The sequence below is a fragment of the Pygocentrus nattereri genome, chromosome 11 (genome assembly GCF_015220715.1).
Source record: "Pygocentrus nattereri isolate fPygNat1 chromosome 11, fPygNat1.pri, whole genome shotgun sequence".
NCBI lineage: Eukaryota > Metazoa > Chordata > Actinopteri > Characiformes > Serrasalmidae > Pygocentrus > Pygocentrus nattereri.
The window spans coordinates 39,744,632-39,761,382 of NC_051221.1; the positions used below are offsets into that span (position 1 = coordinate 39,744,632).

Below are 16,751 nucleotides of genomic sequence, written 5' to 3' on the forward strand. Positions count from 1 at the left end.
TAATCCAGCTGTAGAAACAAAGTGCAAAGATGAATCAGATCATATTGCTTTTTCCTTATGAAATAAGATTTGTTTTGCCCACATTATAGTAAATTGGAATTGTTAAATTCAGGAGTGTGATGACAATAAATATTTATTTATTTATTTATTTATTTATTTAGACCGGTACGAAGTTGTACACTGCATTTTGAGATCTAGTGTGAGCCATTTTACATAGTGCAAGTGTTTTCTTCCCTGTGTGTGTGTGTGTGTGTGTGTGTGTGTGTGTGTGTGTGGAGTGGGGGTTTTAAGTCTGAGTAGGTGGTAAGGATCATTGCAGGCCTACTGTATATGCAGAAGCAGTAAGTGTCCAGTATTGATTAGTGCACTGAAAGAGCACAGTGGGATATTAAGGGCAATGCTGCTTTGTTAGCATGTGGTTAACAGGTGCAAGCTGGCATTGGTTCTTTATGCTGCAATCAATAAACTTACAACTTAGAATTAAGTGCTTTACTGGGCTCCACCAGATGTGAGTGTGTATGAAATTTAGAGGGAGATGGACTGAAAGGCAAGATGAGAGGCGTTGCATGTCTGTGTACTTCACGTACATCAGTAGAGTGCTGCTGTGGATGCGGCAGCAAATGTAGTTTCCAGGAGTTCTTCCTGCTCTCAGAAGTCAGCGTTTGAAGCTTGATGTGGAGACAAAAGTGTGCGGGCGTGATTGAACTGATCTGGGCATGAAAGCGTCCGGTGGAGCTCTGCAGCAGCCCTGCATCTGGCATGTGGAGTGCTCCACACGCCACGTCTCTCACCTTATGCACTGCTGCTGCTCACTGCTGTGCTCCACACATTCATAACCAGCTCATGGAACAGCCCTAATGTTCGAACGTGGCTAACAATCAATGGGAGCAAGCTGAGCACCAAAGCCAGCTGTTATCATGAGCATGCCACCTGTTGGGTTTCATGCTGTGTTAGCTTCTTTTGGAGTTTTTTTTTTTTTGCTGGTGTATTGTTTAAACATGTACTGTGGCTCCATTTAATTTATAATTTACAGAAGAAATGTAGTCGATATTAAATGATAACGGATCTTAAGAAGGCAACAGTCCTCAAAACAGGTATACCCTAAACAGCACTAACCGCTTTGTTACTGCATTTGGGAGCGTTGAAGCCTCTTTGGCCTCTGTTATTCACAGCTGTGTCTAAAGGGGATGTCAAATTGTTTCCATAATGGAATAATTGTTAAATATATACATATAGCTTAAGTTTTTCCCCATTAAAAATTAATACGAAAAATATCTCAGATTAGCCACGACCTGACACACACACTTTTTTTTTTTTTCCTCTCCAATTAACAGTTCCTGAATAAGCAGTGTTACAATTCATATGATTTTCAGCTTGAATAATATGTGTGAGGCTGCGCTAGGCAATTGGTTCGGCTAAAGAGACCAACAGAAAAGTGAGATGCAGATAAAAAGTTTGGGACCGCTTTTAAAAAGGGCAGTAGCAATAACAGTGATGTATCACTTTGACAGTAAACATCCACAAGCAATAAGACAACCAGTTTATCCATGTTCTCCAAGAGAAAGTGTGATTCGCAGCAGTGTCAAGAAATCTCCCATGGAAGTACAAAGTTATAGAGAAGGACGCTACTGATGACTGGCCTTTGAGATCTACTGAGATAAACTGAACCAAAGGTGGTCCCAGTCATGGCAGTTGTATTTGTTTCAACTTGGGCTACTAATGAGTAGCAATCATCTCTTTAGAACTTCAGGATATGAGGTTTATATATAATATAGAAATATAAAGGTTTCCAAGCCTGCTGGGCTGATCAGGCAGTCATGTTTCAAAACTGGAGCTGTCAGTTTTATAATCCATATTTTGATGGGTGACTTGCTGGTTAATGGATTTTCAGATGCTAATGGCAATTGGTCATAGGCCAAAAGAACAAAACCCTTGTGAGCTTTTGATGATTGCTTGAAGGCTCCTTCTCATCTTGTGCTGGATGTTTGTTTCTGTTCTGTTTGTGTGCAGGAATTGAGTGTCCACGAGGATCCCGAAACATTCCAGGTGGGGTGCCAGAGCCCTTCAGTGAGGAGGCCACACTTTTCACCAAGGAGCTGGTTCTACAGAGAGAGGTAGGACAGCTGGCTAATACTTGTCCCTTAAATTTAATCCTGTTAACGGTTCCCATTGACAATTGCAAGTAGAGATTTGCAATATGGCAAAAGTATAACATCGTGATGCTCATTTATTTGTGCTCGTACCCATAAATTTTCACCAATATCAGCATTAAGATACCAGCTGTGATGTTAACCGAATGTACATTGCCACGCTGATGAACAAACAACTCTAGTTGGGTGTGTAAAAGGCTTTGCTCACACAAGTTATAGACTCTTGTCACAGTTGGCCTGGTTGCTGGTCACTTTAAAGTTTGAACTGCTCACCTTGGCAGATTCCCAGGAATTTGTTTGTTTGTTTGTTTATAACACACCACAGCCATGTCCTCAATATGGATGGAGACACAATTTCTTTTAATAAGTTAAGGTTTAATAAGTTGAAGTAGACACAGTGTACCAACAAAAGTGCATATACAAACAGAACAGTGATATTTATTTTATTTATTTGATGTTTTACATGAAATATCTACACATAACCTGTTCAGTTAAACGGGACCAGTTATGCTTTCTTGAACTCCCCACATCATCAAAATTCAAACCTTACGTAGCCGGGCCATTTGGGAACACCCGTTAACCTCTTTTATGTTCTTAAACTACTCATTATATAAATATTAGATGTAGATAAATGTTTATCAGATAAACATTGTAATGTCATTTACCATGATAAAAATATCCACCGAAGGCTGACCCAGGCTTAGGGGTTTTTTTATATTTATTTATTTAAATGCAAAGTCTTAACTCTTCTGTGCTCAGTGCAGCAGAGTGCCACTCATGGCTGTTTTCACTGTTCAGCCTCACTCTCTCTAATAGATGAGGAAATGCTGCCTGTGGCCAGGGGTGCTGTCGAAGTTAGGGTTAAAAAGCTTTCACCAGTTCAGCGGGGAAAGCTTTCTCCCAATCATTCTGAAGGGGCCAAGTGGAACATACAGGCACACACACTCTCATGCACGTACACACAGGCAGCCTTTCTCTTCAGGCCATTTCAGGCACTGTTAGCGCTATTTCCATTAGTGTGGTGTGAACGAGCCAGGCTCTGTAGTCAGGCTTAATGAGGTGAGCTTTATATAAGTGGCAGACTCTAACCTGCCTGCTGTAGACGGGCGGGCCTCAGGAGCCTGCTGCTACATTCATTAGAGAGAGAAAGAGAATAGTAACACAATGAACGGGACTTTACTGACAAAACACCCCGTATCAGTCTTGTTTATTTTTATTTTTATTTTTTGCCCCATAAAAGTTTTCAAATGTATATCTGGAGGAATTTGTGTATCTATATAAAGAGGTGGAGGAGTTCAAGTATCTCGGGGTCTTGTTCACGAGTGATGGTACAAGGGAGCGGGAGATTGACAGGCGGATTGGTGCTGGGTCAGCAGTGATGCGGGCTCTTTACCGGTCTGTTGTGGTAAAGAAAGAGCTGAGTCATAAGGCAAGGCTCTCGATTTACTGGTCGATCTACGTTCCCACCCTCACCTATGGTCATGAGCTTTGGGTAATGACCGAAAGAACGAGATCGCGAATACAAGCGGCCGAAATGAGTTTCCTCCGCAGGGTGTCTGGACTCTCCCTTAGAGATAGGGTGAGAAGTTCGGTCATCCGGGAGGGACTCGGAGTAGAGCCGCTGCTTCTCCACGTCGAGAGGAGCCAGCTGAGGTGGTTCGGGCATCTTGTTAGGATGCCTCCTGGACGCCTCCCTTGGGAGGTGTCACAGGCAAGTCCACCGGGGATGAGACCCTGGGGAAGACCCAGGACACGCTGGCGTGACTATATCGCCGAGCTGGCCTGGGAGCGCCTCGGAATCCCCCAAGGGAGCTAGTGGAAGGGGCTGGGGAAAGGGAGGTCTGGGCCTCATTGCTCAGGATGCTGCCCCCGCGACCCGAACCCCAGAGAAGCGGAAGATGATGGATGGATGGATGGATGGATGGATGGATGGATGGATGGATGGATGGATGGATATAAAGAGGTCTTGCTCTCACATGCTCATTGTTGTAGTGCAAACTATACTGAGCTTTTAACTGTAAAGAACTTTTAAAAGTTTATGAGAATAGCCTGCTTGTGAAGAAAATTGATTTGAAATCCATGACTTATTGTCAGCTTCATTTGTGTCCTCCGTTGTAGATGGACACACACCTTCAAGCGGTGAGGAAACGGAAGAAAAATTCACTGCTGCATGCAGTTAAAATTGTTTTGCTCACTAGTCCTTTCTTCCTTTGAGGTGTGTTGAGGAGTGCATGCGTGCAAAACCTACCCATGTAGGTTTTGCCTTTGGAGCCACATGCTAAAAATGCTTTTCCTCAAAATCCTACTCCCTGACCAACTCCTGATGTGGAGTGCATAATTGAGCTAGCACATGTGGCGATCCGAGAGACCACAGTTTCCCTGAACCTCCATCTTTTAAAATGTTAGGTAACATAGAATTAAGACAGAACACTGGCGTTCTTACTCTGTTTCTCCCAGGCGGTAGGAGCTCAGCTTAGCATTTGGGCCATGTAAGCCCACTCTTTCCTTTCACTGGTATTCCACTGAAAGTGGCCCAATGTTTTATTTTGTCGTTGGGTTTGAGAAGTAGACCAACTTTGCTGGAATAGAAGTTTGAAACTGTTAGGAAACCGAGACATTTCTGGTTTGAAAGCCTATTTAAGCTTAGAATACTTGATCGGTCTCTCTCGCTGTCGCTCGCTCTCGGCCGCTCTCTCGCCCTCTCTCGCTCGCTCTCTCGCCCTCTCTCGCTCGCGCTCTCGCGCTCGCTCTCTCTCTCTCTCTCTCTCTCATATCTATTACCGTTGGCAGATATTAAAAGTGCAAAAAAAAGTGTCAAAAGAATTCCTGTTTAAGAAAGCACTTCTTTCTTATATTGTAATGACGAGGGGTACAAAAAGCTCGCGGAGCAGTCACCTAACTGGTAATGTTAAATGCAGAGAGCCATCTTGGTTCTACACATGTAGAATGGATGTAGACCTGACCTTTTGTGTGAAGATGCAACAATATATACCTTTCTATGAAAAAAAAAAAGAATATGAAAACAACATAAAACCACAATAAATTCTAGGTAGCTCACCGTGTTCAAAAGTTTGGGATCCCTGTTTTCAGTCTATAAAGCCAATTTGATGAAGATGCATTTGAAAATGTTTATGATGCTGGTATCTTACAGCCTCAAAGATTTCAGCCAATTAGCAGAAAGCTGTTAAAACATGAAATTGTGGACATGTCTGGAATAATAAACAAAGCTTGTAGATAATTGTGTAATAATTTAGAAAGCTGTCTCATCTTGAGAAAGAAGTTTCAATAAAATAAACATTTGCCCCATGTTGGTCAAATCTCGAGCCAGATAACCTGTCAAGGAATTACTGTTAACAGATAACTGTTTACTATTTAATGCGTTTTTTAGTGTTGCCAAAACCTTGAAGGTCTTGAAACTTTCTGGTGTCAAGCTTACGGTGTTTGTGTGTGCAATGTTTGTTATTATTGAATAAAATAACAGCCGTTATTAAGACAAGTGATTCTGGTCTTGAACAGAGGTGTTACTTAACTCTGAGTTTCTCTCCTATTTTGGTTATTTTAATGACTAGCTGTTGAGAGCTAATGGTATGAGATTGTAAACCAGTGAAACTGGTTGAGTATGAAATTAAATCAACAGAAGTTTTGTTGGTTATGAAAATGTTTTGGTCACAATACCTCCATTGTGTTGGACCCTAGTAATGCATTAAAGAATAACTTGCTCAAAAGACAGAACTTGGAGAAAGGCTGTCTCCCTGAAAATATTGGCTTTAGAGGAGTTTGACTTAAATCTTACTGTATATCTCATCAAAAACACAGTAGTTAGGCCATGCAGTAGTTTGTGTTTTACTGAAGGAGAGAGTTACGCCTTTCCTGTTTGACAGCGCATTGGATTTCTCAAAGTGCACCACTCTCTCATTGATTTCCCAACTCTGGACTTATTTCTCGCTAGTCACATTGCATAAGTGCTGCATATCTCTCCCCCCCGTCTCCCTCTGTCTCCTCCTGTCATCATCTCTCTGTCTCTCTGTCTGTCTCTCTCCCTCTCTCCTCTACTCTCTTCTCTCTCACTTGAATAATTAATGGAGTGTTTGACTGGCAGGACACACACTTGGACACCCAGGTCCCCTGAGACGTGCAGTGTGGCAACACCAGATTAGACACCGACACTGCAGTCCTGCTCAACACTGAACACATTTGTTTTAAATGCCCATGCATGCATGTTCATGTATGCTCCAATCTGCTATAGATTCCATTCCAAGCTAAGCTGTGATGAAGCTCAAGCTTCATATGTACTACAAGTTGTCTTGCTTTACATAAACATAAGCACATGTTTAGGGAAGCAACCTTTCTTGTAGTTCTGCTGTTTTAATTCATATAGTAATGTTTAATGCCATTGTATATGTATGCTTCATTCATACGGTGTGAAATATTAATAAGCATTTATAGGCTGTGCAGTTTTGGAATTCTTGGTTGTGTTAATGCACCCTTGCTCACTAACTACAGCTGGTTTGTTGGGTTAAACAGAAACCTCATTGATCCTGAAGAAAATCAGACAAACGATTATATTGGGGAAAGAGATCAAATTTAGATTTTATTAGATGTTTAGAAATGATGTGAGCTGCTATATTACAGTACTAATTTCACCATTCTGACTCTAAAACCTCTCCACCAAACTGTGGAAGAGTATAGATACTGCATTTATTGCACCTTACCTTTACATCTTTGTTGGAGGCAATTGTTGCGTATTCACTTAAGAGCTTTCTCATTCACCCTCAGCCATTTGCATTTATCAGATGTTTGGCAATTTAAATAAATGAAGCTGTGAACTGTTGTAAATGTTTGATGGCCTTAAAGATGGTGGTGTTGTCATTCTTCTCTTACAACATAATCATTTTAACTGCATGTTTAAAAAAAAAAAAGTAAGATAATGATAAAAGTTTTGTGATCCTAATTCTAGGTGAACATTTTCATAAATAATTGGGATGAACAGTAATTTTTTTTCCCTTTTCCTTCATTGTAAGCAACTATTGAAGGACAGGCATACAGTGACCAAAGATGCTTATTAGCTACAAACAGATGTCTGGCGCAGCTTCAGCTCAAATAAACAAACACTGCTCTAAATGTGTAATAGCACCAGTCAGATTTTTAGGACTTTTATTGTTTTATAACATTTGCGATGTGTCTCAAATAATGGGTTATTTATTTAAACGCAAAGTTTGTGTTTTGGTGTAGACCCAATTGTAAAAGCTAACAAATGCATGAAAACAAAAATCTTGTAGTAAGTTTGCCTAGATGGTAATATGAAAGTTTGGAGGAGCCAGACGTATTGCAGCAGCTGAGACGGTGTTGAGGACTTTGTGTTTGTGGCCGTAGTTAGTTATGGTTCAGTTTGTTACTCCTTGGTGTATATTTTGCTCATTGCAAGATTCCAGACTGCAAGAATGGTCGACAATCTTTTTGTGCATGGGTGTTTGTTTGTTTTTTCCCCTTCTAGTGGATCAGTGCAGAGGAGATCAGTGCTGATTATCTAGTACAGTTCATCTATCTCATTATCCCTCTTTTGCTCATCCCATTATTCTGTGACATGCCTGCACACTGTGATCTCTGCAGTGTTTGCCAGCACTGTACAGTTGTGTTAAACATGCAATCTAATTATAAGAGCATTTTTGGTCAAATTTAACTCATCCCACTTCCCTAAAACACACCAGCCCATGCTTACTTATTGATTCATTTATTCAGTTATTGATGTTCTTTCCATTTTATCATTCTTTTCATCCACAAGCTTCATGTGGAAATTGTTGCCAAGTGACTGGACAGGGAGGAACAGGGAAAAGTGTGATGAGGAGACATGAGGGATGGAGAGAGTGGTGCTCTGCCCTCCACTGTCCTCCTCTCTCCTCCGTCTCATTCTGGCGCTCATTCTTTATCTCTCACCCCCTTGTGAGGGTGACATTTTGTCTTGTGTTGAAATGAGGGCTCTAAAGCTTATTTGAGCTTAGTTTTCTTTCTCTCTGTGTATGTAAATAAATAAATATATTTGTATATGTGTTACATTTATTTATATATATATATATATATATATATATATATATATATGGCGGTGCGTATGATGGCACATGTACATATAGAACTTAAATATTAAATTGTGTGTGTGTGTGTGTGTGGTGTGAGGGGTTTCTCTGAGCTGTGCTGCTGCATGACGGTGACATAACCTCCCCTCAGGATCTGCACTATTTCATTTGTCCTCCTCCCTCTGCAAACAGTGTACGTGGGAGCGCATGCGTGCATGAGAGGCAGTGTCACTGATGGAATGTGTGTATGTGAGTGACTGAGATTGCGTACAAGTCTGAGAGAAAGTGTGTGTGTGTGCCCTCAGCCGTTTACAAGACTGCAGTGTTTCAATGCCTTGCCACTGCTATATGATATTGTGCTGTGTGGACGTGGTTATGATGGCACACGTACATAAACTTTTGTTTAATACTTCAATAGTGAAAATAGAATCTGTGTATCTGTGACTCTGTGTCTCATCTATATGCACACCAAGTACAGCTGTATGCAAAAGCTTAAACACCTTTGTTCGAATTTGTTGATTTGTGTACACAGTCTCTACAGGAAGACGCTTGAATATAGCCTTTTATCACATTTAATAAAATGTGCCATAACTTTTACAAAGATCACATTTTGTGTTTAGGTTTTCCCCTAGTGTTATGTTCAGTGACTAAACCGCATTTGTGCTTAAAAATGTGCAAAAGTGTGTTCTTCGTACAGAACTGTGCTTATTTTGACTTAGAAAAACAGGTCATTTGAGTGGGGGTACCCAAAATGTTTGCTACGGATGTATTAATGAATAATTTGTGTGCTTCTACTGCAGTGCTTCTCAAACAGGTCCCAGCCAGACAATCCACGTTTTTGCTCTATGTGTCGAGAACTACAATCAAGCACGAACATGGACTGTCTGAGGGGCCCTGAGGACTCATTTGAGAACCATAGCTCTGGGGGCATGTTTTATCTTGGTGCCGAGTCAGTCTGGGGGATAAAATATAATACGAGGTTATGCCTGTGCCACGCCAGCATCATTGTGCTACTATCCTTGATTTGTGGTGGTCATTGCAGCCCTCACTGTTCTCTGGTTGGCAACCTCTGGGTGGGTGGGTATGTGTGTTGAGAAGGGGGAGGGGTGGCTGCAGGGCGCATCCCATACTCAGTTTGGACTACTCTCCTGCAGAGGACACTCAGTCCTCACTCTGCTGGAAGCTGCGGTGCTGGAGCCCTGCTGCTGTGAGCTCACAATCAACCTCTAAGCTTTTTTTTTTTTTTTTTCCTCCTTCGCGAAAAATAGAAGCAAATTAAAATGCTGTCATTAGCGGAGCCCATAGAGGGAGTCGTGTCCTTAGGCTTGTGTTGTTGCAAATGAGACACTGGTGGCATCCATGGAGGCTCTGAACATCTTAAACCCCTCATTTCTCTCACACATGCATGCATCCTTACCGCACCCTTACCTCACTCTTACTGGGCCTCTTCATCCGTGTGGGTCCTGCTGAAGCCTCCTCCCTGCCTTTTGAGGAAACTTTTGAAGCAACCATCATCCTTGGCTGGATTATTGAGCCTGGCCTGATTTAAGTCTAGAGTACTACGCAGTGCAGTCTGGCAAAATACACTACAGGGCACTATGCACTGCGGGGATGTTAGTGTTGGCATGCTTGTGTTAATTTTACTGTAGTGTGGCGATGTGTAGTGTTGTATAAAAGTGACGGCATATATAAAATTGTTCAGTGGTGTCATACTGTACAGTGCTGCATTGAGTTGACCATGAAAAGAGGTACTGTGGTGTCCTCTCTTTAGCCTCTGCAGAAACAGCCAGATCCCCTCGTGTCCTTCCAATTAGGGGAAATGCCTTTCCAAAGGATCAGTGTGCACATGAAGATCTCATCACATCACTTGCTCATGATACAAGCCTCAGGGCATTGACAGTTAACACTTCATCTGCCCCTTCCTGTCTGTTTTGTTATTTGTAAATGATGCTTTTATGACTCAGTTGAATCAAGACCCATATGTTGCTACTGTTATGAATGTTATCAGCAAACAGCAAATCGATTGATGCTGTGATCCAGGCACCCGTATTAGTTTAATTAGAGGAAATTGAGGAATTTGCTACCTCTTTTTTTTTTTTTTTTTTTTTTTGGGTGTCTTCTCAATTGGGTCCCTTTGCTCACTCACTTATACTCTTAACATCCCTCTTTCTCTCTGTAGAGTCCCTCATCACTGCTGGAGCTCGAGGCCCTTGGTGGGATTAGGGAGATCATTTGTAATCATTTTTGAGAACAATTAAACACTAAAGCAGTCCCTTTGAAACAGTTATGTGCCACTTTCTTCCTCTCCAGTTTCCCCTCCCTCATTTTCTCGATCTCCACCTAATGTGTTTCACGTGCTTGGTTTAAGTCATCTTTTAATCAATGCCGCTGGGCTGTGTTGCTTCTGGTGAGAAGTTTGATTCAGCTTTATTTGTAATTGTGTCTGGAAACTTAAGTGAAAACGTACCATTTGTTCAGTGCATCGAGATGTTATGTCTTTCTGAATGGGGTGCAAGGGAGCTGTTAGCTGCTGTAAAGAGTCTATGGCTGACTGTGTGTGTGAAAGAGAGAAGAGTCTATGAGAGTGAGAATTGGGAGCTCTGTGCAGCTCTGTAGTTTCTTGCTGGCATCCAGTCTAGGGTTAGAATGGCTCCCTTGGCATTTGTGTTGTTGCTGGCTGTGGGAGCCTCTGTGTTGTAATAGGCGCATTGGGCCTCATTCTGGCCTCTCCTTTTGCCCATACACGCTCAACAGCTGTCGTCTCTCTCTCTCTCTCTCTCTCTCTCTCTCTCTCTCTCTCTCTCTCTCTCTCTCTCTCTCTCTCTCTCTCTCTCTCTCTCTCTCTCTCTCTCTCTCTCTCTCTCTCTCTCTCTCTCTCTCTCTCTCTCTCGTGTGACTGGTCTTCATCTCCAGACTGCCCTGATTGTTCATTGCTAGAGCAGGCAGGTGTATGGCAGCGAGGCCCTTGTGCACTCTCATGCAGACTACTGACTGGAGCTCTTTTATCCAGAGGAATCAGCTCTGGGAGCCAGTAATCCTGGGCTGGCTTAGTCCAGCACAATGGCTGACCTCTGCTGGCAGTCAGGACAACCCTCAGCTCAGAGAGAAGGGTCTAATCTCAGCAGCCTCGTCAGCGTCCTCCCCCTCCAAAGCTTCCCAGTGCGTCAAGGGAAGAACTCTAAAGGAAGGACAAGCAGGACGTTTTTTTTCTCTCTCTCTCTAAAGAACTCGACCTTCCCATACCTTGAATGAGTGGTGCTACATGTATAAACTGTGTATGTGGAGGCAGTAATGGTGCTTTGTTAATATAATCCTGCCAGTCCTCAGCTACTAGATAATTGCCGCTGTTCATTAAAGACGTGTAGGTCTGACGTGAGGTGTAATGCTGCTCTAGCTTCTTGACCTAGTGTGGAACAAAGGGCAGAGGGATTTGAAGTGAATAGTCTGGACTCCTAGTGTTTGTTGCTTTCTGTTCTTTGAGGTCAAGTGTAGGATATTCAGTAATATTTCTCTTGGCACTGTGGGTTTAGCGACACGTGTTCATGTATACACAAACATCATTTCATGCCATCATTCTGCAGTGGGTCAAGACATCAAAGCTAGAAGAAAGGGGGAAAGCAAATAAGTCCAAGTAGTATCTCTTGTGACTGTAGTGCAGTTTGTTTAATAACACTGGTGGTTTTGTCTGAACAAGTGAAATGTCTTTTACATGTATTGCCTAAAATTTTTAGGAATCAAATAGGGAAATGTACTCTTTACCCTGCTGCCGTTTTCACTCAGTTAAACTAATGTAGGCATTTAGAGATTGCAGTTTCAGCTTTGCCAGCGAGCACTTTAAAACGGAGCTTATTTGCGCGTCAGCAGTGGCCACTTAGCAGGGACTGTCTTTACTGCAAGGGACTACAATTTCCATATCGCATCATCCAAATGTCTTTCTCCTTTGACAGTGGTGAAAACACAGTACACGTCTCATGACTGCTATGATACAAGCAAGAATGAATTCATTTTAATGTGTACAGTGTTCCATGCACATGTTCTGTTGGCTCTTAAACAACTACAAATGTAGTCTTTACACTTTTATTTATTTATTTTTCCTCTTCCCCTTCCCCCTTTTCATTTGGCACCGTAAACTCTGCTTTCACAGACTTGTAGGCTCGTCTTTAGCAGTTGGCGCTAGATGCCTGCTTCCTTTCCCCCGTGCAGTGTGTGTCGTTTAGAATCGCATGGTACTGTTTACCTCTGCTGCGTTAGCTCTACAACAATGCTAATGGGCCAGTAATGGCTGTGTTTGTCGCGGGCGGGGAAGAAAAAAGCGTCAGCGTGCCCATGCCAGGAGAAGTGGGAGGTGAGGTGCATGCCAAGCCCGGCTGATTCACCCTCGCCTTTGTGCCAGCCAGATGCCCGACGCTATCTGCGTGTCTCGTGCGCGGGATACGCTCTTGTTGCCAGAGTGGCATGCCGAGTCTGGCATTGGACACTTCTCCTGCCACAGGCCTCGTTAACCTTGTACTAGTTGGAAAGCCCACGGAGTCATTGCCTTTTCAGAGCTTTTTTTTTTTTTTTTCTCGTCACCTGAGTTGTAGCAGTTCTAAAAACAAGAACTGTTGGTTTAATGCTTGGAAGGTTTGGCAACAGGCATCTGTATTCAGTGTGTCTCTGCATCAGTTTTAAGGCCTGTGTGCTTTTGGCTGCAACTACTGGTTAATTTTGTTATTGACTTCTGTATTACCTTTGTTTTCATGCGAGTAAGTTGAGCCTTAGTTCCCTCTCACACCCTCTCACATTGCCCCATAGCAGTGTTGTCTGTGACCGTTGTCTTTGTGTTGCTGTGAAACAGTAGTGGCCATATTTCCCTCAGGGCTTCATAAACTGCATTAGAGTCCATTGGAATAACTGTATCCCAAGAATGTTTGTTTATAGAGAGTTATAGAGCACTTTTGCTTAAAGTACACGGCATGACAACCTTTTTCCATAATTAACAATAATCGTCTTTGTCAGCTAGTCGTTGCAGCCCTTGCCAAAGGCACTAGGTTCAGCCAGGTGCTTCATTTGGATTTACAGCAGTACGAATCTGTGCAGTGTACTGAGGGTCAGCAGTAGCAGCCAGGTGACGGCCCCCCTCTCCCTGAACTGTCACCTGGCCTGATTTAGCTGTGCTAACCTTAATCACTCCCACTGAGTGGATATGCAGGAAATTTTGCTGTGCTTGGGCCTGCTTTTGGCCTTCACTGGCTTTGGGGCACTGAAGGGTGATTAGTAAAATCTTTTAATAGAAGGTTTGTCTGTATGAGAGAGTATAATCTGAACTGGGGTGCTTAGCGTTGGCCAAAGTGTTAGCCTGTTCTCCAACTTTGTCTGATTTTACCCTTATATTTAATTAGCTGGTCAAAGTCAGTGGTAAAGGAGGGAGAGAGAACAGTGGGCTGCAATCGGCATGGGGGTCTTTAATTAGAGATGCCCCCTGCTTAGGGTATCTTGCTTCTTATTTGCACCCCCCTCTCCTGTTTCTGTATCTGTAATGGCAGTCAAGCTAATTGACAGAGTGGCCAAGGTCTGGTGATTTTTGCGTGGTCTGTCTTATCTGTGGATTTTACTTGTCTGTCCAGTGGTTGGTAATCGAAGGCTGATGCAAGACTGCGCCAGATGTGTCAATCCTCTAGGGCAGTGGTATCAAACCAGTCCTCAAACCCCAGATGGCTACAGTTTTGCACTCTCCCAACTCTCAATATATATAGCGATAGGGGGGTGGGGGGGCTGTTTGAGGACAAGGGGGGGTATGAGGACGAGGATCGCTTTGACAACCATTTCTTTTGGGACACACTGGTTCCCCTTTTTCTCTGTTGATGCCTAAAATATCAGCTGGTATTAATTTATCAAATCAATACATGAAAATTCTGCTGCACATAAGTTTATGGATTAGCATGCCTGCATGCTGCGTATCTGAATCCATGGTTTTACCGTATTTATTAAGCGATTGTGTAGTTATGTGTAGTAATGGGTTTCTAAATGGTGATGGTAAATAATAAAAACCAAATGATTTCAGTTTTTAGAGATTGGTCTTAAGATCTACCGGCCATGCCATCTTATGTTAAAAGAAGCCTTGTGTGGGGCTTGGCATGCCAAATAAAAGCAAACCATCTAAATAGATCATTTATACTAAGCTAATTCCAGCCCATCGGTCAAAGCCAAGCACAGTCAACTATATGACCGAAGGATGGAGCTGCATTTTCATTACAGCAAAGCAAGTGGTAGAATAATTGGAAGCACTGATGGATTGCAAGTGACAACAGCCATGATATTCGCTTATGTTTGTGTTCAGACACGTTCAAGTTAGCTTGGAAAAGCCAACTTATTGTTCTGTGTAATCTTCTTATAGTTCTTCTTCTAATTATTCTACTCACACAAAAGAAAATGCTTCTCCTCCTACAGCTTTCGAGCTAAAACCACCAAACTTCCTGTGCTTAAGATGTCTCCTTTTTCATTCTTAATCCCTTTGACACACGGTTTTCTTACAGCGTTTGTTCAAAGGCAATATTTTGTCCCATAGGAAATGAATGGCAAAATGTTTGGGACATTCAGACCCAACTGCTGCAGGTGATGTCACAGTGCATGTCTCGCACAGACACTCAAACAGTAGACACACTCACACGTTCACAGCTTGATGCACCGCAATAGCAGCAAAGATAATAGATTTTAGGTGGCAGTGGATTTAAGGTTTCAGAACATTTAAGGTACCCATGGATTTAAATTGGCAGTGGATTGAAGGTTGCAGTGTATTTAAGGTGGCAGGGGATTTAAGGGAGCAATGGATTGAAGGTATTGGTGATTGAAGGTATGGATTTAAGGATGCAGGATAAGATATTTAAATTGATTTTTTTAAATTAATTTGTGACAGTGGATTTAAGGTAGCAGTGGGTCTGCGGTGCCAATGGATTTCAGGTGGCAGTGGGTTTAAGAGCAATTAATTTAGAGTAGTTGGAGATTTCAGGTGGCGCTGGATTTAAGGTAACTGATTTAATGTAGCGATGAATTTAAGGTGGCAGTAGATTTGAGGTAGCAGGGACATTTAAGATGGCAGTGGGTGTAAAGTAGTAGGAGATTTTAAGTAGCAGTGAAATTTAAGGTATGTGTGGATTTAAAATGCTGTTGAATTGAAGGTAGCAATAGATTTAAGTATTATTGTATTTAATAACACAGCAAATGTCTCGCGACACCTTGGCAGCACCCTGGGACACCATAGTAGCCACTTATGAACACCTTGGCAACCATAGCCAACGTCCAAGCAACTCTCTTGCAACCATCAGCAGTCTTCCACTGTTTTAATGGTAATTAGCTTAGTTTATTCACAAACTTTCCCTTCTGGTTTATTTGTTCTTCCCCAACCACTGTAATTCTCCTTTTCTCCTTATGGGTCTTGTGTTCAATTGTTGAATGATCTCAGTGTGTAGTTTGGCTATAGACCTTCCACATAGCAGAAAATAACCTGACTGGCCATTGCATTGGCTCAATTTGCTCCTTATTTGCGTGAAGAAATCCACAAATGCACAACTACCTGAGGTACCTACACTCAAAGTAAGTAGAAACAAGTGGAGTTCCTCCGTAATTAACCGCTCTCCTCCTCTGCTGTTTCACTGTCTCCCTCTGTTCTTGCTTTGGCTAAAAGCAGTGAGCTCATGCTACACTGACAGAGTGAATCAGGGAGACTTTGATAGCTGCAGCATTAAGTAGCTACCTTGTTTAATTCCCCCCTTTCCACTCCGCCCCTTTGAAGTAGCACCGTAGGAGATGCTTGTCAGACTCAAACCACAAACTGCACCAAAATGAAGTAATTTTGCCCAAGTCCATACACATGGAGCCGATGTGCGTCAGAAGAGCAGGCCCTCTGGGTTGAACATGCAAGGAACTGGCGGTGGGGGAGAGACTCCTTGCACTGTCGCCATTTGCATCATGTTAAATTGAGAAACACAGGCAGCGCAGACAGGCTTGAAATGTCTTCTGAATGTGTAGCACCACCAGAGGCCACAGAAACTGCACCACGGAGATATGCTAATGTGTAATGAAGGAGCAGCAGCGCACGTGTGTGTAAGCTTCATATTGCGTCTGCTCATTTTTGCAAAAAGCACTTCATCCTGGCCAGCTTCGGACATCATATGAATTACCAGAGTAATATTCACGCTCCGTATTTCATACACGCCATCACACACGTCATTACCACAAACACTCTGGAGGTTAAAGCAGATTAACTTAATGGCAGGCGATGTGACCCAAAGACAGGCGACGCATATTGCACCGCATGGCCTTCTGCTTTTCAGGGCCCTAGGTGTTGGTCATAACTCGCATTTCCAATTTTTTTGCCTAGAATAGAGGCGCAGGGAGAAGTGCATCCAGCGAACATCTGTTCACGAATCCTCCGGAGACAGCGGAGGAGAAGGTCAGCCAATGACGAACGCTCCACTCAGCTTTTAATGGGCTGCTTTTGTGAACGATCAAAAAGTCTACAGATCTCTGTTAATGCCTCACAACAAATGAA

General features: G+C 42.7%; 1 protein-coding gene across 1 annotated transcript in view; it reads left to right on the forward strand.

Moving 5' to 3' along the window:
* snd1 (staphylococcal nuclease and tudor domain containing 1) overlaps positions 1-16,751 on the forward strand; it is a 163,606-nt gene that overhangs the window by 51,664 nt on the left and 95,191 nt on the right. Inside the window, exon 16 of the mRNA XM_017706457.2 lies at positions 2,011-2,114. Within this exon, the coding sequence (XP_017561946.1) occupies positions 2,011-2,114 (104 nt within the window). The remainder of the gene's footprint in view (positions 1-2,010; positions 2,115-16,751) is intronic.